The sequence below is a fragment of the Epinephelus moara genome, chromosome 22, assembly GCF_006386435.1.
Source record: "Epinephelus moara isolate mb chromosome 22, YSFRI_EMoa_1.0, whole genome shotgun sequence".
In the NCBI taxonomy this organism is placed as follows: Eukaryota; Metazoa; Chordata; class Actinopteri; order Perciformes; family Serranidae; genus Epinephelus; species Epinephelus moara.
This window is the reverse complement of record NC_065527.1, coordinates 22,741,739-22,769,714: the sequence shown is the minus strand read 5'-3', so window position 1 is coordinate 22,769,714 and position 27,976 is coordinate 22,741,739. Positions and strand designations below refer to the sequence as shown.

At 44.7% G+C, this 27,976-nt stretch overlaps 1 protein-coding gene across 1 annotated transcript; it reads left to right on the top strand.

Moving 5' to 3' along the window:
* LOC126384347 (adhesion G protein-coupled receptor B1-like) lies at positions 1-23,596 on the top strand. The gene is made up of 32 exons (XM_050035362.1): positions 1-473; positions 3,561-4,465; positions 5,394-5,543; positions 5,642-5,740; positions 5,875-6,039; positions 6,491-6,655; positions 7,823-7,987; positions 8,095-8,259; positions 8,359-8,460; positions 8,556-8,662; positions 8,790-8,984; positions 9,102-9,170; positions 10,284-10,392; positions 10,874-11,017; positions 11,105-11,174; positions 11,380-11,482; positions 11,888-11,931; positions 14,459-14,585; positions 17,811-17,914; positions 18,034-18,136; positions 18,283-18,433; positions 18,544-18,613; positions 18,729-18,795; positions 18,899-18,984; positions 19,185-19,356; positions 19,503-19,598; positions 19,714-19,753; positions 19,952-20,574; positions 20,696-20,731; positions 20,836-20,940; positions 21,149-21,199; positions 21,435-23,596. The coding sequence occupies exons 2-32, from the start codon at positions 3,763-3,765 to the stop codon at positions 21,630-21,632; spliced, it is 4,584 nt and encodes a 1,527-aa protein (XP_049891319.1). The 5' UTR covers positions 1-473; positions 3,561-3,762; the 3' UTR covers positions 21,633-23,596.
* Positions 23,597-27,976: the final 4,380 nt, after the last annotated feature.

The following is a 27,976-nucleotide window of genomic DNA, read 5'->3' as shown; positions in this document are numbered from 1 at the left end:
ACTGGACCCACTAGCAGTGCAAAGAGACCACAAGCAAGAAGACTCCGAAGCCGGGAGTAGAAGTACCAACCTTTATCTTGGAGCTTAGATAGAAAAGACAAGCGAGACCACAGCGTTTTGGTTCCACGGACTGTCTGCTTGGAGCTCCGATTCAACCAATTTGTCCCTCCGCTATACGCCAGTTTCTCTGGATATAGCAGCTAAACAAAGTTGGTAGTAAACTCTTTGGAGTTTGGTTAGAGTCGCAATTATTTCTTCGCTTGTGAGAGTGGACTGCACTGAAGCTTGGGATCGACCCGTCCTAGGGTCGGGCTTGGACCATCCTTTCAGCGGCTTCAAGCTCTGCGAAAGTTTTGTCCAGATCTGAAGACTTTTGAGAACACGCTCAGCAGCTGCTACCCGAGCCAGGCGTCTACACACCTGGGCGAGCGGTTAGAGAGCCACTGACAAGACTTCCAAGAGACGTTGTCAAGGTAGGACAACTCTTTCATTTCTTCATTACTTTTAAATGTCTGTTTTCTGTGATTATGGCTTTGTATGTTTCTTAAGTGTCAATGGACGAAGCATAAGAAGTGACACAGTGATGATGTGAGTGTTGTCCTGTAGCCTCTGAGTTTGTTTCATCAGAGTTGTCTGTCTCTGTCCGTGGTGCTGAAACTCTCTCTCAACTCCCTCAACCGACTTCTGCAACGTGCATTGCTTTCTGCACACATCTGATCATCACAATGTCCGCTTCCCTCCACACTTTGTGATTTTCTCGAAAGTTCGCTGCTCATCCAGCGCATCACTGTAGTCCTACAGGACTCAGTGATGCGCTGGATGAGGCGATGTGAGCGATCAGGTAGTTGCGCAGCACAAAGTTAGACGGCAGCAACAGGTTAGTTGCAACAACTTTCTGACTTCTTCGTATCACTCAGACTACATGACAGATTTGGGTGTGGTTGTGGAAGATGCCAGAATATCTTATCGTTTTATATCAGGCTGTCAAATGAGGATGCTTTTGCAAACACGTACAAGGATTTATCTCCGGTGAATCAAACACTGCTTTAATGGAGGTTTTGACAAACAGCAGACTGGATTTTATTTGCACTGCTCACTTTTCTTTAAGAAAGTAAAGCCTCCTGCATCATACAAGTCACCATAAAGATACCAATGAGCAATACATGCCTGACAGCTGAAAGCTTTGTAATACAGTCCCTGCATGAATCTGAACACACACATTCTTTGAATCCCTATAAGCAGGGAGTTGCTGTCAGCAATCTGCCATGATTTGTTTAGTTTTGCAGCTTTCTCTTTTTGCTGTCACATGGATTTGCAAACAAAGCAACCAAGTAGTCCAGTTTCCTGCGCACGTGTGCAAGTATCTGCACCGGGCACAGCAGAAGAGAAGGCGTGAGCAATTTGTGGATGAAGGGTGACTTGTAATGGTCATAAAATTGTTTCTTTTTTCTGAAGTTTGCTTCAGCAGAAGACGGCATCTTGCAAAGAAAAGAGTGAGGTTAGGTAATTGTGGTTGCCTGTCTGTCTTTCTCTATATATTGCATTCATAGATACACACATACACACACACACACACACACACACACACACACACACGGCAGAAATATATCATGCAACAGGGAGAAAGTCATTTGGACAGAGAAGCTTATAATTTACCAGCTGGAAAATCAAAAGACTGCTCTGCCAGCCTTCCAGCTGTATGCATCAGATGAATATTCATCAGTTTGTCTCGATTTTTTAACTTCAGGTTGTCTCATGTCTTTTCAAAGCTTTCTGGTTCAGGTAGTCATGCAAATTACTTAACCATCTGCAGCCTGTCACATCTCATCTTATGCCTGCACATTTCTTCTTTACAATGTAATCTCGTGTTTCTCAGTATGACTTGTGTATCTGTGATGAGACAGCCTCCTACAAAACTGTGCACAGCAGCGTAAATAGAGTGCATGGTGGTTATTTTGCAGTTCGTTTCTGCTTTTCATACTGCTCTGCAAAAAAATGACCCCTGTCTTCATACAAACAAATGGCCCACTTTACGGGCTGCCTGCTTTGCAGAAATGTTGTTGACGACAGCAAATGGACAAGCAAGAGAAAGGGACAGAATGGTGAGGGGGGGGTGGTGTAGCAAATGAGCAACACAGAGTTCTTCTACGACAGCTGGACCTCTTTCTTTTCACTGCTTGCCTCATCAGATGCCCATTCATGGAGCTTCCGGTTGTTGGGAGGCGGGAGAGAAACACCCACCTACACAAAGTAGAGGTCTTTGCTGTGTTGCTCACAGAGCGGAGAGGGAGGGTTGGAGTGAGGCGGAGAGGGAGGGAGAGATGTGAGGAGCGTAATTACCAGTTCTCTGTCTGAAAAGTGCAGGTGCTTCTCGATGTGAATGTCGCTGTAGGCATCAATTGTGGTGCTGTGTCTCTGCAGTGCCCCTTCTTTATCATTAACCCCTCGGTCACATATGGAAAGCACATGCATTTATTGCTAAGCCTCAAATAACACCTTCCTTCAGACAGACACCATGATGTCTTCGGTCTGTTCCACTGACAGTAATCAGTGATAAAGGAAAGAATATGATGGGACAAAAAGGTAGAAGAGTTAGCCTGAATGCATGAGAAAGATGTTGCTGAGCAACAGTGTTGCCTCCTCTCATCTGTGCTCCAAGGAGCATCTGCCATTATTGCAGCCGGTCCAGTCAGGTACAGAAACCTAGATATTGACTTTGCACTCTTTCTCCAGGAAGGGGTTGTCATTTAGTAGCAAAAGTCAGAGTGCAAGATTAAGTAAAGTGTTTGCAAGATAAGTGTCGTGGGAACAGCAAAAAAAAGCAATGATTGTAGATGCTTTATTTAAATGCATGAGTCCCCTCTGCAGAGTAGCATAAACGTGCATCGTTTAAGTAGTGATGCATCTTCATTAGCATGCATGCATTTGCATTAATGTGCAAGAGTGACTGTCATTTAGTCACTCTAGATGCATATATCATTTCACTCTGTGCTCTGGTATGCAGTGCAGGAAATATTCCCAAAAGCAATGTGAGGTGCCACAGCAGGGTATGTAATCACACTTCGGCATGGACGCACACAAACCGTTTTCTCTTGTTTACTGCTCAATAGGAGGAATGCTTTGCACAAATAATGGAACTAATAAGCGTCTGTGGTTGCCAGTGGCAATGCTTCTATGGACGTCAGACTGACGCACATGATTCGCGGTTCAGTTCAGTGTGTGGGAGGAAAGAGCAAGAGCTTGGAGATACCAGCCTGCTGTGAAGGACTGTAATTGCAGTGCCGGAGCAATTATGTCCCAAAGAACTGGGCATTTTAGATCATCGAATCTGCCCTGAAACACTATGATCCTGATCTCAGGCAAATCCCTGATGCATAGATATCAGATCAACAATAGGTCCGATTAAAATGCATCTCTTGAATATTGTGGGGGAAAAATGCATTTCATTTGCAGAGAGCTCTTATCCTGCATACTAATGTGTTGTGTTTTGTTTTGATTATTTAGATGTTGGAGCGTTCTGACAAATTTTTTCCTCTTTTTCATTCCCTGTTTCTGTGCAGCTCCCTCTTTGGTACGGACATGACAGTCTGTCTGATGCACTAAAGTCTGCAAATCCCACAGTTCTCAAGAAAGCTTTCACAGAAACATCAAAAGATCTGAAGCAGGTGCAGTAACTTGCAAGAAATAAGTCAAAGAAACAACCTGGTCAAACCAGCAATCACAGAAACAAGAACAGCACCATCCTCTATCTAAGCCGACCCAATGGCGTGGTCAGCTCTTACCGGCCCTTGTGTGGCCCTCGTTCTACTCTTCTTCGGTTTGACCTCCTGCACCCCCTCCGGACCGGCCTCTGCCACCTGCGCCACCCTGGAACAGAGTCGCTTCTTTGGTGTTTTCTCCTCTACGACCACCCTGCACTCCACACCATGCTCCTGGACCCTGCAGAACCCTGATCCCCGCCGCTACACTGTCTACATGAAAATCACCAAGCCAACCGACTCCTGCGTGCCCCGCCAGATCAGAACCTTCCAGTTTGACTCCTTCATCGAGACCTCTCGCACCTACCTGGGCATGGAGAGCTTCGACGAGGTCGTTAGGCTGTGCGACGCATCAACCACCGTCACCTACCTGGAGTCCAGCAAGCAGTTCCTGCAGATCCGCAAGGTGGCCCCAAGGAACGGCGTGGAGATGTTGGAGGAGCAGAGTGATGTCAGTGAGTTCAAGGCTGAGTTTCTGGTCGTGGGGAAGAGGAACCCAAGTATGCCTGCCTGCCAGATGCTGTGCCAGTGGCTTGAGAAGTGCCTGTCCAGTAGCACCCATGATTATCCCTGTGGCATCATGAACACACCTTGCCAGTGCTGGGAGGCCCCAAAGAGGAAGCCAGGAAGCTGCTACAGGGGCGGTGTCTACGTTGAGAAATGCCTTCCAGTTCCCAGAGACAACGGACGCGATGCTGAGATTATCAGTAAGTTTCTAACATGTTTGGTCTAATTTGCTCCCAGAGAAACTTTTTAAAGTTTTTAAAGTGAAGGAAAAACAAAAATCTCAGGAGGTTTATCTAAGCATCTAGCCTCCAAAGAAACAAACAGAAACAATATGTTCCCAGTATTTGCTGTGTTTTGTAATGACATCTACTGGGTTAGGTGGGGGGTCATGTTCTCAGGGGCCAGACAGCTCTGCAGGCGGTCTCCAGCTCTGCTGTCTCGCAGTGTTGGTGTCTTAGAAGCTTCTGAGGATAATGATCCATGTCTGTAGAGCAGGGGCACAGGCGGAGGATGTGCACTCTGCCGCCACAAAGTAATGAGAAGTAAATGAAAGGTGTTAGAGTATTTGTGCAGCCTCATTGGCAAGACTGCCTGAACCGCACACATCGCCAGCTCTCCATTATGTCTTAGGCAGGCTTGTTAGGATTAACGCTTGGCAAGGAGAGTGGGGTTTGGGGAGGGATAGAGGGCATGTTTGTGTGTTAGGTTAGGGGGAAAGAGGAGGGGGTAGAATGAGTACAAAGACCTCACAGTCAGCTGGCAGCGGAAATCGAAATGCAGCACTTGTGGTTGTCATAGCAACGCACCTGTTGGCTTTACACATACAGCTCCACTGAGGTTCAGACCAGGTGGTTAAAAGCAAACAATCACCATTTCAAATGCAATAGCTATCGACTTGAGTGCTCGGTGCTGCTCACAAAAAGTGTCCTTGCTCATTCTCTGCACATAATGCAAACTATCCTCACTTTCTTTTCTTGCGTAACTTTATGGAGGAAGTACTTGCTCAGTCAGGCTTTGTATACGTTTTTGTACACATGAAGTGGCGAGAACTATTCAAGCTTACTGTAATTTCTTGCAAAAACATACAACCTTGCTCAATATCCCTGCTCTTCTTATCTCTTCTTGCAGAGGGCTGGGCTGGTTGGGGCCGCTGGTCAGTGTGCAGCCAGGAATGCGGCGGTGGAGTCCAGGTGCGCAGCCGAGCCTGCCAGCCCGAGGATGGTGTGTGCGAGGGAACAGTTGAAGAAGGACGGGCCTGCAACCCTCAGGCCTGCATTGGTAAGCCCACCTGTCATTTAGTCATTTAGTGGGGAGCACTCAGCTGCAGGTGGCTCTGATTCAATGTAATAATTATGCAATTTCCAAAATTCTTTCAGGCAAAGAGCGTAACAGGAGCCAGGGTCTGAGAGCTATTGTCGGTTTGAAGAGAGACAATGCTGATGATACTAACCATGGAGCTGTTGCAACCCAAACAGGTGAGATGGGAAGGTTTTATTCATAAGAGTTTGACACACTTAGATGGAGTAAGAATGCAGTGTAACAAAATTCTTGGTGGTGTAATTGGGGTTCTTGGTGTTCAGACCCTCTAATTCATGTTTCTTTTTTGCAGTAGATGCTAAGACAGATGAATGGTCACCCTGGAGTGCATGCTCCATCACCTGTGGAGAGGGCTGGCAGAGCCGCACCCGTGTCTGCGCAACTTCTTCCTTCACCACCCAGTGCGTTGGCCCCCTGCGTGAGAACCGGCCCTGTAACAACACAGCTGTCTGCCCCGGTAAGTTCCCGGTTCCTCCTCTCTAATGTGATCATGACAGGAGGAGAAAGGAGAGAAAAAAGAGAGTGTGATCTTGAAAAAGTGGACACTTGGTCTTTTTGAAGTGCACAGTAGAGGTAAAAGCCATTATCCCTTAATGCTTTTCCTTTATATGACACCAGTCACAAAGGAAAAGTAACAAGGAGGCGTTAGAGAGGCGTTTTTGAGCTTTCACACAGTGAAATTTGGATTGTGGAAAGGCTGCAATTCAATTTCAAGTAAATATCCCTAATAGTTTGTGCATTTGGTGCTTTGTCCAAGAGATTGTGTGAAGGACTGCCCCACCTAGTGGACAGTTTTCAAAATGTCCCTGCAGCATCTGAATCCTCAGGTGAATTTAGAGTACCAGTTGCACATTTATTTAAACAAACTAACCTTCATCAAAATATCCCTTTGTGTTCTTCATGTGTAGTGGATGGTGCTTGGGATGAGTGGACCCCCTGGAGCCTGTGCTCATCCACCTGTGGCCGTGGATATCGTGATCGTACCCGCCAGTGCAAGCTGCCCCAGAATGGAGGAGAGCCCTGCCGCGGCCCTTCGAGGCAAACCAAGTTCTGCAACATCGCTGTCTGCCCAGGTGAGTCAGGGAAGATATCTCTCATCACTGACTTAGCTTTGATGATTTCCAGTCAGATGCATAAAAGAGATTAAAAAAAACTTTACATGAAAAAAGATCCAATCACTTTAATCTTTTACTACCATGTCAAAGAACCCGGGGCTGGGATATCTGACCCTTCAGCTAACTGAGTCATACATGAGAACTAATTAAACCACTCACTAGCATCACCACCATCACAAACAGCAACTGCAGTGGCAGGTTGACATGACATGTGACGCATTGACAGAATAAAAGCCTCTGTGGGTATTAGTCAGTTGCTTTATAATAGTGGTAGGTGACTCATACTGCGCTCTTGGTCACTCACACATTAGAAGCTTTCCTACTCTACCACCTACTCGTGCTTCTGAAAGGAATTCACTCCTTTTTTATAGTTTTTTAAAGTCAGTTTTTCCAACTTTCTCCACACCAGGTTTGGTGGTTATTATTATCACACAAAAAGTTATTTCCCTATCAATCCAACTGTATATTGCCTTGGTGCATTGCATGCTACCATCAGCAGATGTCTCTCTGCGCCACAGCTGAATTAATGTCTGAAAGGAGAGATAGGCTGTTAGGCAAAGTCATTACTGAGAGATGATTATACTTTTGATTTGAAAGAGAAAAGCTTAGAAAATTGAGTCATCCTTAATAGGCCTTTAGCATGCTCCTTTTTTTCCAATATATTTTGACCAACCTTACTTTTTTAAGTCTATGCACTTTATTCTCTCTCCCCAGCAGCATTTAATAGCAAAAAATTTAATGTTTTTGATGTTTTTATATCCCCAAATTATATCCGGAATACTAAAAGTGTTTTCTTGTAGTCGATCATTATTCCTCCCTCATTGATGTTTTTATTTTAAAATGCCCAATATAGAGTTTTTAATGAAAAAAAGATGGGTCTCTTGGACAGAAAAATCACTTACCTGCTGAGTCAATGCACCAAACAATGCTCATAATGTCCATAATGACATTAACTTGATTTTACTTTTGACAACCAAGCCCCAACTTTGTGTTTCATTAAAGTCAGCTGAAGCAGACCATGTGAAATGTTAGTACCATCAGTGTGTGTGCCCCGATGCCTGTAGCCTGGGAGTGCATCTTGTCCTGGTGCTCTGCTGTAACTCTCTGGCCTCTGCCTCCCTCTAGTGGACGGAACCTGGAATGAGTGGTCTGCATGGAGTGAGTGCACTGCTTCTTGCTCCAACGGCACCAGGCAGAGGATCCGGGAGTGCAATGGACCATCCTACGGCGGCTCTGAGTGTCACGGCAGCTGGAAAGAGTCAGTCAACTGCTTCCTGAAAGAGTGTCCCGGTAAAAAAAGAAACTAAATTCGCATATCTAAGAGTCATTGCCTAAATTAAATGAATCAGACTCATTATAGTGCAGAGTTCATGTTGTGAAATATTCTCTGTCTTTAGTTGATGGTCGCTGGCATGCGTGGAGCACTTGGAGCAGCTGCAGCAAGACTTGTGGTGGAGGCATCCAGCAGAGACAGAGAGTGTGTGAAGGACCTTTCTTTGGTGGAGAGCCTTGCCCCGGTGATAAGGGAGAGCAGAAGCGTTGCAATGAGAAGAGATGCCCTGGTTAGTGACACCTGTTCAATGCATAAGGGTGGCTGCACTACAATATAATTCAATAAGGCCAGAGAACTTATCCTCCTACTTATCCTTGTAACTTTGCAGAGCCCCATGAGATCTGCCCTGAGGAGAACACTGGAGATGTTGTGTGGAAGAGAACCCCCGCTGGAGACATGGCTGCCATCGCCTGCCCTGCTGATGCCTCAGGTACAGAGACAACAACATGCTTTTCCTTGTGCATGTTAGACTGTTTATCATCCCCCATTATGCAACTACAAGTATGTGCTGTCTCTCATTAACAGGTCTGATTCTGCGCCGGTGCACCCTGGACGCTGTAGGTCTTGCCTCCTGGGAAAGCCCAACTCATATCAAGTGTGTCTCCAAGAACTACGAGAACATTCAGATGCTGGTAAGCCCCCTAATTAAAATCTTAAATGCCTCATCTGTTGTTTCATCATATGGCTAATTTCCCAGTAGTAAAATCAAACAAGCCGATGTCAAAGATTCAGATTAACCTCTCGACTGTTCCTCTGCAGTCAAGGGACTACAACTCCAAAGCACAGATGGGGCAGAGTGTGGATGGGGTCGCCGAGGTGATTTCACGCCTGAGATTCTCCTCCGATGAGGGGGCCAAGTACAGCGGCGACCTCTTGGCCGTCATGGAAATCCTGGAGAACACCACTGAGTTGTGCAAGGCAACCAGGCTGAGACTGAGCAACGCTGATGTCGAGGTAAACTGAAATTGAAGAATAATAAAATGGCACATGTCTCTCTGACCCAAATATACTTTCTAATTAAGCTGGATTTGGTATCTTCTCACACCTGTGCCTCCATTTAATGATCTGCAGAACTACGTCCAGACAATCAGCAACTTACTGAAGGAGGAACATCGTGACAAATGGGAAGAGGCACAGCTGGTATGTGATAAGAGAGTATGTGTGAGTGTGAGTGTTTCAGGGTGAATGTGAGCAGGGGAGAGAATAAGTCTGTTGTGCTAACGATGTGATGGGATGAATGTGTACAGGATAAATTCAGGAGATTTTCGGGGTGTTTATGGGAAGTGAGGGGGTGTAGTGTTTCAATGACTTGCTGCACTTGCACTGATTAATGCTCCCAAAAGCCCTTTTAGTCACCCAAATATTGGATGAGAATAAGAGTGTTAGGCCAAGAACTAAAATGATCACAACAGCAGAAGCGTATAATCTAGATGTACCTCTTTTTTTAAGATTCATTTGTAAGTTACACTTACAGACAGACAACAGAGCTGTAACTTGTTTGACCACCTGTTGATGCACTTCTGTCACGACAAATCCTGCCACAGTGAGCGAAGAAACAGACCCCACAGATGGAGTTTCCTGGGAAAGATGAGCAGGCATAGAAAACTTAGACAAACCAAAGACTCCCACTGCAGAGGGTAAACACATATTTGCGCACAAATTGAAAACTGGATTGTGAGTAACCAAGGCCACTGCGACAGGAGAACGCAAACACGTCAAGGTGACAGAGGAGAAAGAGAGAGGAAGAATAAGATTGAATCAGGGAGAATCACTACGCCCACTTTGCAATCTGTGAGTCTCTATGCCATCCTACATACCGATGGTGGTTGTAAGGGGACACAGACAGCACATCGCATACAAGCACACACCTTGCGCCCACATCGCTGCAGTTCTGCGTCAGAGACACGCAAGTCAGACAGCCCTCCCTTCCACCGAGCGAGAGCGAGAGGACAAAAAAACCTGAGTATGAATCAACAGCCTGCCCATTTATGGCCTTAAGGAAGTTCTGGGGTTGCATAGCAGCAAGCAGTGTGTTTTTTCTTCCTTTTTTTTCACACCACTGTCGAGTGCTCTTAAAGAATAAGTACGAGCTGGACTGACACAAGAACAGGAAATCTAGATATGAGTATGTAATCAATAAGTGGTAGCCGGAGTGCTCAATTATACTAATTGTGTAAATTGCATATAATTAATGAGTTTTCCCACGTCCTAACTCACCCTCCTTTTCTCTTCCATTTTTTCTCTATTATCCAGATGGGTGCCAATGTTAAGGAGTTCCTTCGCCTTGTTGAGGACTTTGTGAACATGATCGGTATGCAAATGAGCGGCTTCCAGGACATTTATGAAGTCACAGAGAATTTAGGTGAGCCCTAATTTCTCCTGCCAGCTGCTCTCTGCTCTCGTCTAGTCAGGATGATTTGTCCTCTCTCCAGCCGGAGAGTGCATCAATCTTCATCTTGTGAATCTGAGTCCATATAAGCATCAGCAGCAGAAGGCATCAGTTATCGCTTTGACAAGAGTGTCAAGTCCATCAGCTATACCATATCACTTGTGCCATCTTTTGGCATGACACACATATGGCTTTTACACAAGCTTCTGTCAGATACTGTAAGAATAACTGTACGCTTCACACTCTGAGTCACTGTAACTTCTGTGACTGTTTGGACTCAGTGAAGGTGACATTCGCACAGCATTTAGTAGGGGATGACTTTTCTGTTCGCACACACATGAAATCAAAATGTCCTTGGCATTAGACAGTTTCTCAACCAACACAAAAAAAACCTGTGACCTCTAAGTGCTGTTCACTAACAAAGCTCCCATCTCTCAATCTCTGTCCTACTCAGTGCTGAGCATCCACAAGCGCCCGACAACCACCAACTCCAACTTCACCTTCCCTGTGAAGGGCTGGAGAGGCATGCTGGACTGGGTCAGGACCTCTGAGGAGAAGATCACTGTGTCCCGTGATGCTCTGTCTATTGAACAGTCTGGTAAGAGCAAACAACCCGACTTTTCTACATCAACCAGTGTGCATTCTTATGAAGTAGAGTCTAAGCAGGCATTTTTGTTCCTTCCAGATGGCAACGATGCTTTTGTGACCGGCATCGTCCTCTACAGAAACCTTGCCTCTCTTCTGTCCTTCCAGAGGTAATACAATTTGTCTGCTTTTATATGCATGTAAAAGGCCTGGCATGAAGTATATTTTGTGGCCACCAGATGGCGCCTCACACACTACTTTACCTCTATAGTACGTGAAGGCCTTGCAGATTCTTCATGTCAAACCATTACTATACTAACACAACTGTTATGTCTCATATGGGCTCTAACTGTGTACATTTCTCTTACTCCACAGTAACACCACCCTCCTAAACTCCAAGGTGGTGTCAGTGATTGTCAAGCCCACCCCCACTCTGCTGTCCTCCCCTGTTGAGATCGAGTTCCCCCACCTCCACAATGTAAGTCTCTACCCAATCTAATGGAGCTTTACGAAAAATATCAACCCCCCTCTGGGTGTTTGCTCGCCGCAGCACACAGAGCCTGACATTTTGTTGACATTTGCAGTGACACTGTGACTTTTACTTATACTTGAAACCTGGCAAAGATCACAGCTGAACCAAACCGGTCAGTTGACGAAGATGATGAGGAAATCATACGCAGTAATTAGTCCCTGTATCTGAGAGGGAGCTGTTTTTAGCTTCTTGCACGTATAATGGTGGGAGGGTGACGAGAAATGTGGGCAGGTGGCTGGCAGCAAGCTGTTGCATCTCACACGCTTGTAGTACGGCATCCCAGCCTACATGTTTCCTTTTTCTGCAGAGACTCCTCACACTGACTACTCCATCTGTCTGTCTTTTTTGCAGGGCACCATGAATGAGACATGCCTCTCATGGGACGAGAGCGAAACGTAAGTGTTGAGCACAGTTGTTTTTCTTCCTAAACATGCAGCTAACCATCACTCATGTCTGTTTTCTGTTCTGGGTGGCCTTGTAAGCCGCTTGTTCATCTCCTCACTTGTAGCCTAGGTCCTTGCAGTCAGGCATCTGTCACTGCATATGAACACACAACCCCCCACACACACCCCCAGACCCACACTCACCGGAGAGAGAGCAGGCATTTTTCATGTCAGTCATCTCCAACAAGGAGGACAAAACAATGTCACAACATGTTGACCCCTCTCTCCCAGCCAGAAGCAACCAGGCCTCCCTCGGACGTCTGACATACTTACTGCATGACACACAGACTTAAATGACAACCTCAGTGATCCTCAGTGGTTCCGCTTGAGTGACACTTCACTTCGATCTAACCGTGTCCTGCATCGCTTTAAATGAACCACATCCTGGGGAGGGATAAACACACAGGCATCACTCCTAACCTCATTACATACATCAGTGAGTAAACTCATCGCAGCGTCCCTATAGGTCACACCGCAGAGTGTCAATCTAAAGACAGCGGCAGCTCTCCCTCCCTAGCCTCTAAGTCGTGTTCATGTGTCACCGCCAGGGTTAATGGCTATGGCGTGTGGGAGTTTTTAAAGATGCTTAAATGCATCTGAATGACTTATGAAAGGAGCTCCTGGTGGCCTTGCGTGGATCAATCAGCCCCAGGCCTACTCTGCCCTCCTGAAGAATACACAGGTGGACCATTTGCATTTAGATAGATTTGTACACTTGTGGAGGACAGATAAGAAATGACAATGCACCTGCACCCGATACCCCCCCACACCTCTTTTACATACACAACCAGAGTCAAAGCAAAAGCAAAAATGAATCGAAGGAGAAAATGTAATTAACTCTTTTGCTTTCGGAAGAAGGGCAATGTGCTTCTAGTCAAATTAGATTCACTTTTGACAACGGATGTGATTAATGGGAGGATAGAGACAGTGGAGAGGAAGCTGATGGCAGAGTTTGGGGTCAACATTTGCAGAGCTGCATCTGTTTGATCATAGGAAGTGCTCCATGAGCTCCTGTGAACTTAAACCAGATAAAATGATGTGCAGCTTTTTGTGACAAAAGATATGGAACAAATTACAGGGCCACACATGCTTCTTTTTTTTCTTCTTTTTGGCTTACTTCGCATCACGCAACATTTAACCCATCTGCATGATATGACAGCTCCGACATAACACGCATTAAACTGTGCAGCCAAGCCTGCTGAGATGCCATTTGAGTTAACTGGCACGATGAGTTTGCCCCGCGGCCCGAGCGCCCATGACACTCTGCACCAGGCAGGACCTGCTGGCTATGATGCCTCTCTGTATTCACCAGTCAGTCAGAGCCGCAGGGTGCTGCTCACTGCCTCAGCCTCCTCTGTGCTCTGTGGCATCTGCTGCTGCTCAGATCTCAGAACAAAATGTTGTAGATGCAGTCATTTTTAGAAGTTGATTTGTCATCAGACGACAGGTGCATCTCGTTGAATAGATGGCCTCAGTGAAGCACTCATTATTGATTTTGCTTGAAATGTAATTTATCCATTTTTTTGCTAAACCAGGGTTGGCACAGTGTGAGTGAGGACAATCCAGACTGATATCATACATATATTATGTCAAAAGTCACTTTTATTTTGAAGGAAAACACAGGGAGTGCCGTGCTGGCTCAAGAAACAATGTGTTAGTGTTGGTAAAAAAAAATAGGGGCTCTTCAAGAGTAGGGCAAGTAGTTAAATAAGAATAAAAACCAATGACTGTCCAGCTAACTTAATGTAAAAGTCAATGGTAGAGGTTGGCATCCTGATAGGAGCATCAAACTGTAACTTAAAGATTATTCAATAATACATGGATGACCAGTGTGTTTCAACTTTAACAGGCTTTCACTAGGGTTTTATTTCTTAATTATCACTTTGATTTTGCTTTAGATTGCATAAATACAAACATCAGTCAGCTGGAGTGTAGATTTCCTCACTGTGAAAACATATGGAAATCATAAATCAGATTGTCTTCACATTCCCCCTCCTTCTGTTTCAAAAGAGGGAACACATTGTCCTTTGTCCCTGAATGCACTGGGCAAGTGTTGCCAATAATCTCATGTCTGCTGAGGAAAGATTGCCCACAACAAAAAAAAACATACAAATGATGCTAATAATGAGATTAATGAAGGCCTATCACCATTAATCACAGCACAGATGGGTATTAATCACATAAATGTGAACCATCAAGGCTTCCCTGAGATGCAACTGCACCTCAAGTTATATAAAATAGTATTTAATTTTCACACACTTGATATTTCAGTGTGTGAGTGTTATATAAAATGTGAAACAATGTGTCTGCATTGGGCTCTTAAACATGCAGTCCTGATGGGCCTGCCATAAATAGAATATTCTGAATGTCTTTTTTTAATCATATATATGAGAAATAAAAAAAAGAGGCATTCACAGAGAGATTTGTCAGATCTCTCCTCTCCTCCTAACCCGTCCTTTCCCTCTCCTTGCCTGTGCAGTTCCTCTCTGCTTGGGTCTTGGTCTGCTCGGAGCTGCAGAGCGGTCCCCGTTCATTCATTCAGAACCAAATGCGTGTGTGACAGCCTCTCCACCTTCGCCATTTTAGCGCGCGTCAACTTCGACACGGTAAGTCTTCTGTCTTTTAACAATGGGTGCTCGGTTGTTTTTGTCAAACATTATATGTTTCGTGCAGTCAGTGTGTGTGTGTATGTGTGTGTGTGAATGCGGATAGGACTTGTTGTTTTCGAGCGCTTTGCTGTAGCGCTGCCTGCCAGCACCTCTTTGTCTCCGTGCAGGTGCCGCTGCTGATCGGAGAATTACAGAATCTGTTTTATGTTGAAAATAACCGAGCAACATGTTGATATGCAGGATTTGCATTTAGGTTTTAAAACTATAGAATATTGGCATGTCGATTTTTTTTGCACGAGCTCGTTACTTGAAGCGTATGTGCTGGCAATCGGCTGCATAATCGACATAGGCTAATTAATATGATCGCACCTATGGGAAATAGCGTATGCAGTCAATCGCATGACAATTAAATTCTTTGTTCAGTCACTCAAAATGACACACGATTATCGTGTAATCTGGCTTTGCATTTTCCGACTATGCATGATTTATGAATAATGCATGTAAGATTAAATAAACAGAGTTAGCGTAAAGGGCTTTTTTGCCTTTATTATACACGAAATCTGTTTCATGCGCAAAGACAATGTGTAATTTTCCTCCGTAGACTGTGTTGCCTCTCGAGCTGCTCGTTCTCCAGTTGCCGTGGCAACGGCTTCTGCAGCGCAAACTCGGCCTGTGTGATTTTTGATAACTGAGATGCTGAGGAGGGGGGAAAAAACACACCTCATTTCTTCTCTGTGCAGCCCCCCAGGACATAAGGAATGGTGTGCCCATCTCTGCTGTGCATCTGATATCAGCTGCACACATGAAAGCAATCAACAGATGTCTTTAAGTTTGAGGAAATGTGTATTTAAAATGTGCATTTTGTTGATTTCCTCCTTTAAGTAGCAGAACAGCTCCTGAATTCACACTGCAGTGTTTTTCCTGTTGCTAAGCCCGCTCAGTCTCCTCTTTCTCTTTCCCCCAACCTGTTGTTTACATCCTCAATTTGATTTGTCTTGCTGTTGCCAGTCTGAACAGCGCCTCCCATATTTGTTATAGGCTGCACATACCCCCCCCTCCTTCCAACCTCCTGCAACAGTAAAAAGGCAGCTGCGCCAATCATTCCAGTCTGCCAGTATCTCTGAATTCTCGATTACATCCACCCCCCCCCCCCCCCCCTCGTCCTCCTCCTCCTTCCTCTTCGGCCACAGCAGCAAGCCTGAAAATGCCAGAGAGGCGGACCAATAAGAGACAGACGTCTGGTCATGCATTGATGGTTCCTCCTCTCTCCCTCCCGCCTGCCTCTCCAGCCATCCTTTGATGTGTGCCGTGGACATTTTCAATAACGTCTTCCCATGTATGAGAAACACCAGAGAGGGAGAGATGTGGAAAAACAGCCAGATACTGCAGTGTGTTAGCTCTCATTCGATATGGTCTGATATCAGGGGGTCTGTAGCATCATGTGTGTTGGAGGCATGATGGTCCAGTGGGAGCAGCCCACATAGTTAGTACGGCAGATGCCCTTGTCCACTGGGTTAATCAATTTCAAAAGACAGCAGAGCAAGTGTGTTTCTCTGCACATTTCTCTCCCTTTACCTGCCTCACATTCGTTCAAAATGGGAACATGTGATTCGGTCAAGGACAGGCAGAAGACATGCCTCATATTTAGGTCAAACTGGCTGTCTGGATTTCACTCAGAGGCCTATGGTGCAAGCGTCAACCCAGATATAGAGATTGGGAAGAGAGGGAACAGAACATACTGTATCGCCCTTGTTATTTTTTCCTCTCCCCAGATTCAGTAAAGGCTGAAGCAAAAAGACAGCTCACCGCTCTGCTATCTGCCATCTGTTTTGGGGCGCTTCTGATGTAGTTGGATAGATTTTGAAACAAATTTGCCACACTAAATTAGTCTTTGGCTGCCGTAGGCCGGACTCCACCAGCTGTGCTTCGATATCAGAAAAGCCTATGTGGAGCACATATTGAGAGAAACAATCCTTTAAGGGTCAGTATTGTGCCATTTAAATTCACTATCGACAATGGCAAACATACTGGAAGCCATGATTCACATACGCTTGCAGTATTAGGATTTATGGCCGTCATAAATCAAATGAAGGCCAAAGAGGTGTCCATCTCTTCCCCCTCTATCTGTGCTAATTTGATACCAGCAGATTTATCATATTATCACTCACCTTTTTGGAAATTCTCGCCCTTTTCCCCCTCAACACATTATCAAAAATATAATCACACTATCTGTCAATGAGGGTGACTTCATCCTTGGTGGTTTTTATCCAGCTCACACATTTTGTGGCGATGACATCTTGATCAGAGGTGTTAGATTAACTCATAGCCGTATCAAAGCCACTCAAGTGGGTGTGAGACAGACCAGGATTATAGATAAAGTGAGACCACACATTTAGCTGCTGGTGGGTTGTGGGTGTGTTAGGCCAGGCAGCGAGGGCTTTGGGAAATTTCAAGGAGCTGAGATTTGTGTGTGCAGCAGTGACCCGTCGGCCCTCCAGGTGAATGAGCAGCAGGAGAGACAGGCAAAAGACAATCCCTCCTCGGTTCCCTCCACCAGAGGTTCGGTGCCAGGGCTGTTTGAAACATGGGGCGGTCAGCGCCACTGGCAGTGGCAGGTGCTAAGCTGCTGTCAGAGATCAGAAGGGCAGGTGGTGGCAGATTAATGCACAGGTGATAATGGTCCACCTGTTCACTCCTGTAGGGATGGGCAAGGAGCTGCTGGTGGGCACAGTAACACCAACCTAGTGAGAAAATGCAGCGAAAGGGGAGAGAAAAAGAGGAGCTAAGGATGTCTGTCAGTGATTAGAAGGTTGCTGTAGCAGCTCACACTAATGACTGAACACAGCAACCCCTGTGAACTGCCCCTGAGATTTGAACAACCCCCCTCTTTGCTTAGTGGAGAGAGATATATGTGCAGTATCCTCCTCGCCTCATTTGCTGACTCAAAAGCGCACTGGAGAAACGCAGTGACCCTGACCATTTGTTTAGTTTGCCGCTCCATCTTTCTGACATGTTCACCTTGGGGTCACCTTGCCTCAGCCATGGCCTGATTGTGCCATTCAACTGTTCGCCTACAGGGAGCTGTCTGCTCTTCCAGATAGCGCACACCCAGAGGCTTCGCCAGTGTGTGCACATGCGTGTGTGTTGGTCTCCCCTCTGCATGAATGTGTGTGTTTGTAATCAGCTCTAAGAGGCATGTTTGGTCCTGTCTCCTCTCTGTAGATGATGGACAAGGCACTGCTCCCATCCGTGACTCTCATCGTTGGCTGTGGGGTCTCCTCTCTCACCCTGCTGCTCCTCATCATCATCTATGTCTCCGTGTGGAAGTAAGTAGCCCTAACAGCAAAGTCCAGCATGTCGGCCTCTAACATTACACGCTGTGTGCTCTGGTTTCCTCTACCTCCCTAAACGCCTTCTTTTCTTCTCCCTTTTTTCAAAACTCTAGGTACATCCGCTCCGAGCGCTCCGTTATCCTCATCAACTTCTGCCTCTCCATTATATGCTCCAATGCCCTCATTCTCGTTGGACAAACTCAGGCTCGCAACAAGGTAAGGCACTCCTCCAGTCAATCCTAACCTCTCTTTCAAAACCTCTCTGGAACTCACTGCTTTGGGGATTTTGCAAGTAGCAGCGCCACTGACACAGATTTCCCATCTTTTCCTCTCCGTCTCTCCTTCCTTCTGGGTGCTCACAGGTGGTGTGCACTCTCGTCGCTGCTCTCCTGCACTTCTTTTTCCTCTCCTCTTTCTGCTGGGTGCTGACAGAAGCTTGGCAGTCCTACATGGCTGTCACTGGTCGTCTGCGCAACCGCATCATCCGCAAGCGCTTCTTATGTTTGGGCTGGGGTAAGAGCACCTGTCTTTATGTTCATCTCTCTTTTTTTCTCTTGCATCACTTTTCTCAAATGCCTTTTTATCTTCTAAGGCTCTAACTTTGCATGTTTCCTATCTTGCAGGCCTTCCTGCACTGGTTGTGGCTGTGTCTGTCGGTTTCACAAAAGCTAAAGGATACGGCACTGTCAACTAGTAAGTCAAGTCTCAAGCTGCTGAATTTAGGCTTCCTCTTTTTTTCCCTGCATTTATTCTGAAAAGCTCCTCTCTTAGCTCAAGGATTAATAATTCTCCTCCTTCTCTTTCCTAGCTGCTGGCTGTCTCTTGAGGGCGGACTCCTCTACTCCTTTGTTGGCCCCGCTGCAGCTGTTGTTTTGGTACGCATCCTGACTTTGGCGTCCCAATCCATCACAATACGTAGTCTGTTTGTAAATGCATTACCTCTTATTAAATTGTCTCATCCCTTTTTCTTGCAAACAGGTGAATATGGTCATTGGTATTCTGGTCTTCAACAAGCTGGTGTCCAAGGACGGCATCACCGATGTGAAGCTGAAGGAGAGAGCTGGGTAGGTCTTATTGATCTTCTCCGTACACCAGAGTATTGCGCTTATCGCCCTCATCAGTGCCATTACAGGTATATTGATGATGTGCTTTGATATCAAGCGTCACAATCAAACAACAGGAGGGAATAGAGCTCTGCCAGGCGAAAAACAGTTGTCCATTGCGGCCTGTGTGATTCTAATCTGTTGTTTTCTCACCTTTGCAGAGCATCACTCTGGAGCTCCTGCGTGGTTCTGCCCCTCCTGGCCCTCACCTGGATGTCCGCAGTCCTGGCCATCACCGACCGCCGCTCTGCCCTCTTCCAGATCCTTTTCGCCGTCTTTGACTCTCTGGAGGGTTTCATCATTGTCATGGTTCACTGTATCCTGCGTAGAGAGGTAAGGAAAAACATCTAGATGAGATAAAGAAAGAGGAAATAAAACAAAAAGGAAAGTTGTTCCTTGTTAGTTTGGTTTTCTGAATGGGGTTACACAAGCTGTGGTTCAGATGCAATTACCTGAAATTTTTCCCCTCCATCCATTAGGTTCAAGAAGCTGTAAAGTGCAGAGTGGTCGACCGCAAGGACGACGGCAATGGAGACTCTGGCAGTTCCCATCACAATGGCCACACCCAGCATATGGTAAATTTCTTGGCTTATTGCCTTTTTAATGTCTTGAGTGCCTCTTGCATTTTACCCCTAAATGAATATGTGCATACATTAAGCACTGATAGAACATTTTTTATTCTTTTATCAGCAGACTGATAACGAAAAGGATGGAGATTCAAGCAGACAAGGTAAGCCCCTTTTACATCAGCTTTTTCCTCTGGCTCTTAACCATTTTTCCATTTGCATTTAAATTTCTGCAAGCCTTGCACTTAAAACATCTGATCATACATAAAGATAAAACATATTTATTTAACCAGTTCCTCTTTCTAGACATGGCATGGCTCTATATTGTTTTTAAATCTCTCTCTTAACATTTATCTTAAAAGGAATGAAGAGCTCCTCTGAGGAGAAGATGCCTCCTCCTCAGCTGCCTCTTCCCATGGGCTCCAACTTCCACACCCTGCCATCCAACCCTAGCAAGAGCCACATGCAGGCCGTCCCCGAATATTCCAGCCACACCCTCACCCTGAAGAGAGAGAAGAGCCGCCTGGCCGGAGGAGTCGACCCATCCTGTGGAAAACCCGTGTATGTCTGCGAAGGGGAGCTCTTCAAGCAGCTGGACGCCGATCTCGCTCGGGCTCAGGCCGAGGGAAGCATCACCGACGGCAGCAGTTACGTCCTCATGCCCAACACCACCTCCACCCTGAGGTCCAAGCCCAAGGACGACCCCACCAAATACAACATCAGCGTGGAGCAACTGCCCCAGGCCAGACTGATGCACCTCAGCGGGCCCTTTGCCGAGCCCCAGGCTGCTTTCGGGATGAAGTCGGTCCCTCTGGACCAGGTCAGCGTGTCGTACTCTGAGAGAGACTCGCCCATCCAGAACATCCACAACATGTCCAGTGAGTCTCACATCACCCACAGCAGCCTGGAGAACACCTTTGAGTCCATGAACTCCATGATGTCCAAGAGTGAGACCATCTCCACACTGTCCATGAGCTCCTTGGAGGTAAGAGGAGATGGAATAGTGTGACCTCTTGCAGAATAGTTGAATTGTGTATTCCTATGCAATATCTCTAATATGCATCTGAAACTAAACCAACTTTCTTTTTCTTAATTTTTCTTTGCAGAGACAGAAATCTCGTTATGCTGAGTTGGACTTTGAGGTAAATATTGTTTTGGTTACTGTCTTTTGAAAACATCCATTAAATGTATTGTATGAAGCATCAATATTTTGAAAATAAAATGTTTATGTCTTTGTCTTCTGTAGAAAATAATGCACACAAAGAAACGCCACCAGAACATGTTCCAGGACCTTAACAGGAAGCTACATCACGCTGAGAAAGACAGGGAATCACCTGCTTCTGACAGCAAGGTAACATATCAGGATAATGTGCTCATCATCCATTTCCATAGGCATTCATTTTCAGGAAACGCAAATAAAACATGGGAAACAAAATAGAGGCACTTAAAAGGAGTTCTTTGGTGTGAGAATGACCTTATAAAACATCCAGTGACTTGTGTGTTGAGCTGGGGTTGTGGTCATTTGATTAAGGATGTATTTTCTTCCTTCCTTCTTACAGTCTGTGAGATGGAGTGTGTCTTCAGGAGGAAGTGACAAAACGAACCACAGTGTGAGTGTTTATATACAAACTCACATGCTCAAATTTTTTTCCCTGCCTGTAAACCAGACACACAATCAGATATCACACTTGCCTCAAGGAGGAATCATTTCCCCTAATGACATTCATTATTAGAAAAATCACCTCTGATGCAATGAAGCCCATTTCATTTTGATTACATCAGGAATTTGCTCACGGCTAATGGGTGGCACCTGTGTTAAAGTAGCCCCTCTTTGTACCTTCACAGGACAAACAGCAGGGTCCGATGGAGAGGCCGTGGGAAGGAGTCCGGGGAATACAGCAGTCGCCCCCTGCATGGGTGCGTAAAGACCTGGAGCCCCTCGCTGCCTCACCTCTGGAGCTGCACTCTGTGGAATGGGAGAAGGCCGGCACCACCATCCCTCTGGTGGGGCAGGACATCATCGACCTGCAGACGGAGGTCTGAGGGGGAGGAGGGGGGCTAGAGAAGCCACCTGATTTCACCTCGTTCACCTTTTTGGTTTGGGAATGGGATCCTGAATGGATAGAGTAGAGGAAACCAAGAATGGGAGGAAGTGAGAAAGTAGGTCCCAGAACCAGTGTCTTCAAACCCTCAACCAGAGCAGGAAGTGAAAGGGAGAGGAGGAGTGGTGGAGGAGTGGATGTGGTGGTGGTGATGGGATGTTTAATGTAGCTTCTCTGTGTGGACTTAAAGCATCTCGTGTCAGAGTGCTCTGAAGGTCAAAGGGTAAGTGGAGCAGTCAGTGGTTTCCATGGACCAGGGCTGGCTGTGGTTCCATTAACGCTTCACTGGGAGCTTCCTGAACCCCTGGTTCAGAAGATGTGGTCGACATGTCTGTGCTTCTTTTTTCCTTCAACTCAACTTTGGAGAAAAATGAGATAATACGGTGCGTCCTCCCGACTTCTCGGGAGGGACAACCGGAACTCTTGGCTGCTTCAAGCCAAGCTACCTTCCAAAATACAGCAAGGCGAGAGAGCATAAGAGACCAGTTTCATGCTTGGAGTCCAACACTCTGCATTTTAGTAGATGGGCACACGTATTTTGTTTTTGTGGGTTTTTTTCTTTTCCTGTGTTTGTTTGCTTCACACCTGGAACTGCTTCAAAAAGCCTAAAACAAGACTCTTCCATGAGACTCTCTGTACTGAGAATATAACTCTACTACAGGCTTTATCATACAGATAGAGCTCCATTGCTGTTATCATCATGGTTATTATTATTATTATTCCAATTATTATTGTTAGTGTTATGATTATCATTATTATTGTCATTATTGAGTTTATAGCCTATATTCTGATTTGATCATCCCCCTCATCACTGTCAGGCACAAGATTATTGTTTTTGTGTTGTGACCTACAACATTAGGCTCCAAAAAAAAACAGATTCAATGCATCTTCAATATGTTCTGAGCCCATATGAACTGCATCGGGACAAACATACTGAGTGGTGATGGAGGTGGTTATAATGTCCTGGTTTTCTCCAGCATTCTGCTTTAATACCAAAACACCAGCACCAGGATGAACACAGACTCTCACACAGGAAGAGTAGTGCACTCTGGGGAAATGCTGGGTGGAAATGTTAAGAGGTCGACGGGGGGATACCGCCCCTCTCAGCTGGCACAAGATGCAGGCTCTTCCATGTCGTACATGTGGATTCTAGGGATCAGCGAGACCTTTCATCATCGCCCTTTTGTTTCTCAGCCTTGCAGGACTCTTGGACAGAGCAGAGGCTCCTGGCGCTGATGTACCTTCCAGTGCAGCGCCGGGTCCTCGAGACTTCAACACATTTGTGTTTTCAGCCATCAGTGTGAAATAGTGCAATATGATGGGCGCTTGATGCTCAAGCAAGACTGATATTATGATTTAGGCAGAATCTTTTCTTACCAATGTTTCAAAATTTTTATACCATCTTCCTCATATAGATGCTTTATGGGAATATTGTATAACAAATCTGTATTAGTAATTCAAGGAATTTATTCACTAGAGATTTGTTAGCGCAAGACTCCATATTTGGAGCTCTCTGTGACAGGTAGATAATTGTACTTCTATAAAGCAAACATTATATAGGATGAATGATAGCCTATGAATATCTCTAAACTGTGCTTCAGGATATTTTTGTTATTACTCTCCGCTGTTAAGTGGTGGGTAATAGAACCTCATGTCTTCTGTAACAGTGTGTTTTTGATAACCTTGTCAGTAACTCAGTAGTATGTACTACCAGCCAATTTCCCTTTCCCTTCGAATTCTTAAGTCCTACCCTGAGCCCAATTCATACCTCGAGTTACTTGTACTGAATACCCATTTGTATTTTCTTGTCACAGTTCTGTTTATTATGTTCTGTTTGACCTCCTGTAAATGTACAGTTTTCACAGCACAAAATGAATGTGACTTATTTCTAATAAAACACATCTATATTCCATGAAAAAAAATGTGATCCTTCATTATTGGCAGGTAAACACTTTGAAATGGTGAAATACAACTTTAAAGGAGAAGAGTGTGAGATTAAGTGGCATTTAGCTGTGAATAATATTCTATGAGCCAAATGGGATGCCTGGATAGAGTTTATTGTTCGGGAGGTTTTTACCATGAGCAGAATTATCTTCAGGGGTTTCCTCCTCTCCTAAACTAACAGACCAGGTGAAAAAAAAACACAGTAAAAACACTGAATAAAACAGTTTCACGTACGCCAACCATGCTGTTTGGCTCATTATAAACGGGCCACTAGCCCAGCACCTGCTAATGTGTGCCCCCTTTTTTTCTCTGATTACTTAAGATCCAGACCCTCAGGAGGTTTTTACTGGAAGCTGAATTATCCACAGAGGTCTCCCTCTCTCCAAAACAAATAGACCCGATGGTTTAAACTGGTAAAAATACAGAATAGAGCCATTTTTTACTGAGCAGTCCCATTAACTACAGTGGCAGATGTGAAACCATGAAGGGTCCTATCTAGAGCCAGTGTCTGGTTTGTCCTTTCTGGGCTACTGTAGAAACATGGCAGTGCCACATGGTGATGTGCGTAGATGAGGACCCGCTCCCTAAGTCAATATAAACAGCTTATTCTAAGGTAACAAAAACAGGATTCTTATTTTCAGATGACTATACACAAAAGGAAATATAATGCCTATAGATATATATACATATATTCCTAAATCCTACACATTGGACATTAAGTCTCAGTCTTGCAATCATCTGATTCAGGACACTGAACAAACAGTTTCTGCAGAGTCAAACTGGCATGTTGTCTGACAGGGATATCTAAAGCTACAACAAGAGAAATTACAATCCAGTAAACTAAAAATACTAAATGGATGATTTTTCATTTGTTAAGTTCCCTTGGCAAATAAACACACGATCAAAGGTGAAATACACTTTACATCTCCTATTGCAATATACAGAAAGTGACACAGAACATGGGGAAAATGGATTTTGAACCCATGCCACATTAAAGCCCCTGGCAAACATTTCGCTCTCTAAATATAGACGTGATTTGCAGGTACAAAAACAGCTACCTCTTAAGATGATAAAAGTACAATTCTCCTCAGTTCTATTTTCATGCTTTGCAAGGACTCAAATCATTACAGAGAGAAAAAAGACCTGTGAAGTTGAGTAATGAGAAAACAAACAAATTTGACAGAGGCCAGAATATGATTCTGACCTCTTTAAAAATAGGACATGCTGTCAACAGTTTAAATTTAGTTTTGCCTGCTTTGCAGTATTGCCACTCTGCTTTCTCTTTTCTCCATATAATCAGTTCTTGGTCTCTGTTTTAATTGAACCAGTGTGCTGTAATTCTGCTGCAAGGCATAAGCAAAAGGAGATTTACATCATCCATTTGTGTAGCGCTGCTCATTTTGTGAGGTCAGCTGGAGAGCAGACTGGCTTTTGTGCAAATGGTGCTTTACTGTAGGTGCCATCTCTCACTGCATTTCATGTTTGTTACAGAGTCACATGGTATGCACCATTTTCTCTGTGGCATCTGAATATATATTTTTGCTTTGTGGAACATTTTGTGCTAATCTATTTTCACACCAAAAGTCATCTGTGCAATGTCTGCGTAGCCTGCTCATGATAATTCAGAGCACTGATGTTGGAGGCAATTTTGCAGCATCTGAAAAATGTGACTTCAAAAATGAGTCACTGTGGCCCCTCATTATTCATATTTCTTTCACATCATGACCTGCAGATAGTTGCAATCAGTGAGCATGAAGACAGATTGAGTGAAAAATGGATGGACAGGTGCAGAGACAGACAGAATATAGACCATGCTGAAAAGGGGGAAAAGTGAAACCTGCACATATGAGTATTACAAATATTTGTGCATATATATGTCTTATATATCTTCATTATGACACACAGCTTCCCTTTAAAGGGGAACTACACCCATTTTCAAAATTCATAAATGTTATTTTTGTGATCTAAGACAGTCCAAAACTATTAGTAAGCATGAGCAACTCTCTCCCAAATCCAAAAATTAAAGTACTTAAACTCATATTCACTATTTATATGCTATATGACCAGAGAAAACACAGAAAAGGAACTGTGTCATAGGCTTTTGCTCCAGAGGTAAAACAAATCTACAACTACCAGAATGCACTGCACCACACCAATAATCAGTCTTGCTGGTAAGTGACACACTGGGTGTTTGGCTGTTTGTCCACAGGAAACAATATGACAGCAGGGTGGTAACAAATGATCTGAGATTACAGTTCAATGGTAAGCTAAAATATTTTCATGAAAACATTTTTGGTGAGAAATAGGCAACGCAGTAACAGAATCTTGGTTTATAGTTGATCAGCACTGTTTATTTTTACCGTTTGATCTCAGTTTTTTCAGCCGTCATTTTTACAAGACAGGCAACAGTTTGGCACACACTTCCTGTTCACCAATTCTCATATTACAGCCAAACAGTACACTAAAATATGTTTCGGATGACATTTTAGGTGAAAAATCAGCAATACAGCAACCGAATCTTGGTTTACATTTTATCAGTGCTGCCTGGTTTTACTGTTTTATGGGATGTTGAAAGAGAGAGAGAGAGAGAGAGAGAGAGAGAGAGAGAGAGAGAGAGAGAGAGAGAGAGAAAGGGTGGATCTCTCTCAATCCGCTTTTATACTCTTTTTGTCCATGGTGGCAGGCAAATGAAAATCAAGGGTATTCAAATGAGACTTGGACATGCTCTTTGACCCCATTGGAGCTATGGGGTATGACACATGTGCCATGTACCTATAGCTGTGATTCTGGAGGGTAACAGTTGATGGCGCTATGAATTAATTGATGGTGTCTGCTCAGATACTCGCTAGGGAAATGCTTTTTAGCTTCCTTGGGTGCGCGGAACGTGACTGAACCTTTACATTCAAATAGAACGTGTTCCTATGGAAAGCATTTGTTTTTTATACAATCAATCATCCCTATGTTCTATGATAGTGCGCCAGCCACTGAGCCTTTCAGAAAGTGCAAACCAGATTTCACTGCATGTGTTGCACCTCAGTGACTTCTCCACTTTTTAACCTCCTTGACGAAAATGCCGACATATTGGACAATCTGTAGTCCAAGCAACAGCATGCCCTCAGGGAGTGCAGCGAGCTTTGAAGCCAATTTTCGTAGAACATCAACTTTCAAGACCTTTTCCCATAGACTCACTTAGTAAGAGACGTCTTTAAATTCATGTTTAAAGTCAAAGTAACATGACTTTCACAGACATGATGAAAAACCAAAAACACAAGAGATTCATCATGCTTGCAGATACCGGTAGAGCTGAGGTTGGCATGTGTTACCATGGTTATGCATCTCCAACTGGCAAGGAGGCTCTCAGGAAGAAGCATGGTAATAACAGCTCGTACATACATAGATACATAGTACTGCTTCTGGACAGAAAATATATTGAACAGTGGTACATGTATTGAGTATTTAGTGCATAGTACTAGGCGACTTCAGATGCAGCGAGGCTCCAATTCATTATCTATGGAGCAGCTCCAGACTTTTGATAACATCACGAGTTGTTGAGTTGTCTGCTTTCTGGCCTTTGAAGGAGTAGCTCATGTTCACAAATAATGATTGAACGTAGTTTCTTATTTCGGCAGTGTTACTTTTTAAGGTGCAAGTGGTTGTAACTGCCAATAAAAGACCCACATACTGTATACCCACATGAACACACACAGACAGTTTGTATGCAGCTATAAAGAAGCGCCGACTGTTGCAGGTTTAATAATATCTATAAGGATACAGCCTCTCTCTCCTCATCAGCCGTCAACAAATCAAATCCAATCAAAATCACATAATTAGTATACGCAGTTCCTCTCTCTCTGTTTCTGTGTGTATGTGTGTGTGTGTGAAAAACAGAGTCCCAATGCTAATAACATCCTGAAGCTGTCAATGACTAACTACCCCCCGTCATCCAACACACACACACACACACACACACACACACACTCATACACAACTCCTGCTTCTCATCTCAACCCCCCACCCCTCTCGACATGAAATCCAGTATCAATTAGCACCTTGCTGGCAGTAACAGCGAGGTCCTGTGCTGTCTCTTAATTGAAGGCCGTTGCTATAGAAACAGCAGATGCTAATCCTCAAGACGGGGGAAAGGAGAGAAGGTCTTTAAACTCCCGAAGAGAAGAGAAGAGAAGAGAAGAGAAGAGAAGAGAAGAGAAGAGAAAGAACAGACAGAGAAGAAGCCATTTCATTTCACAGGCAGTAATGTCTTCTTAATGATTGTCAGCAGCATATAAAATTATTATAATTATCAAGAGTAAAGCAGCAGCGAGGTTGAGTTCTGAATTGCTT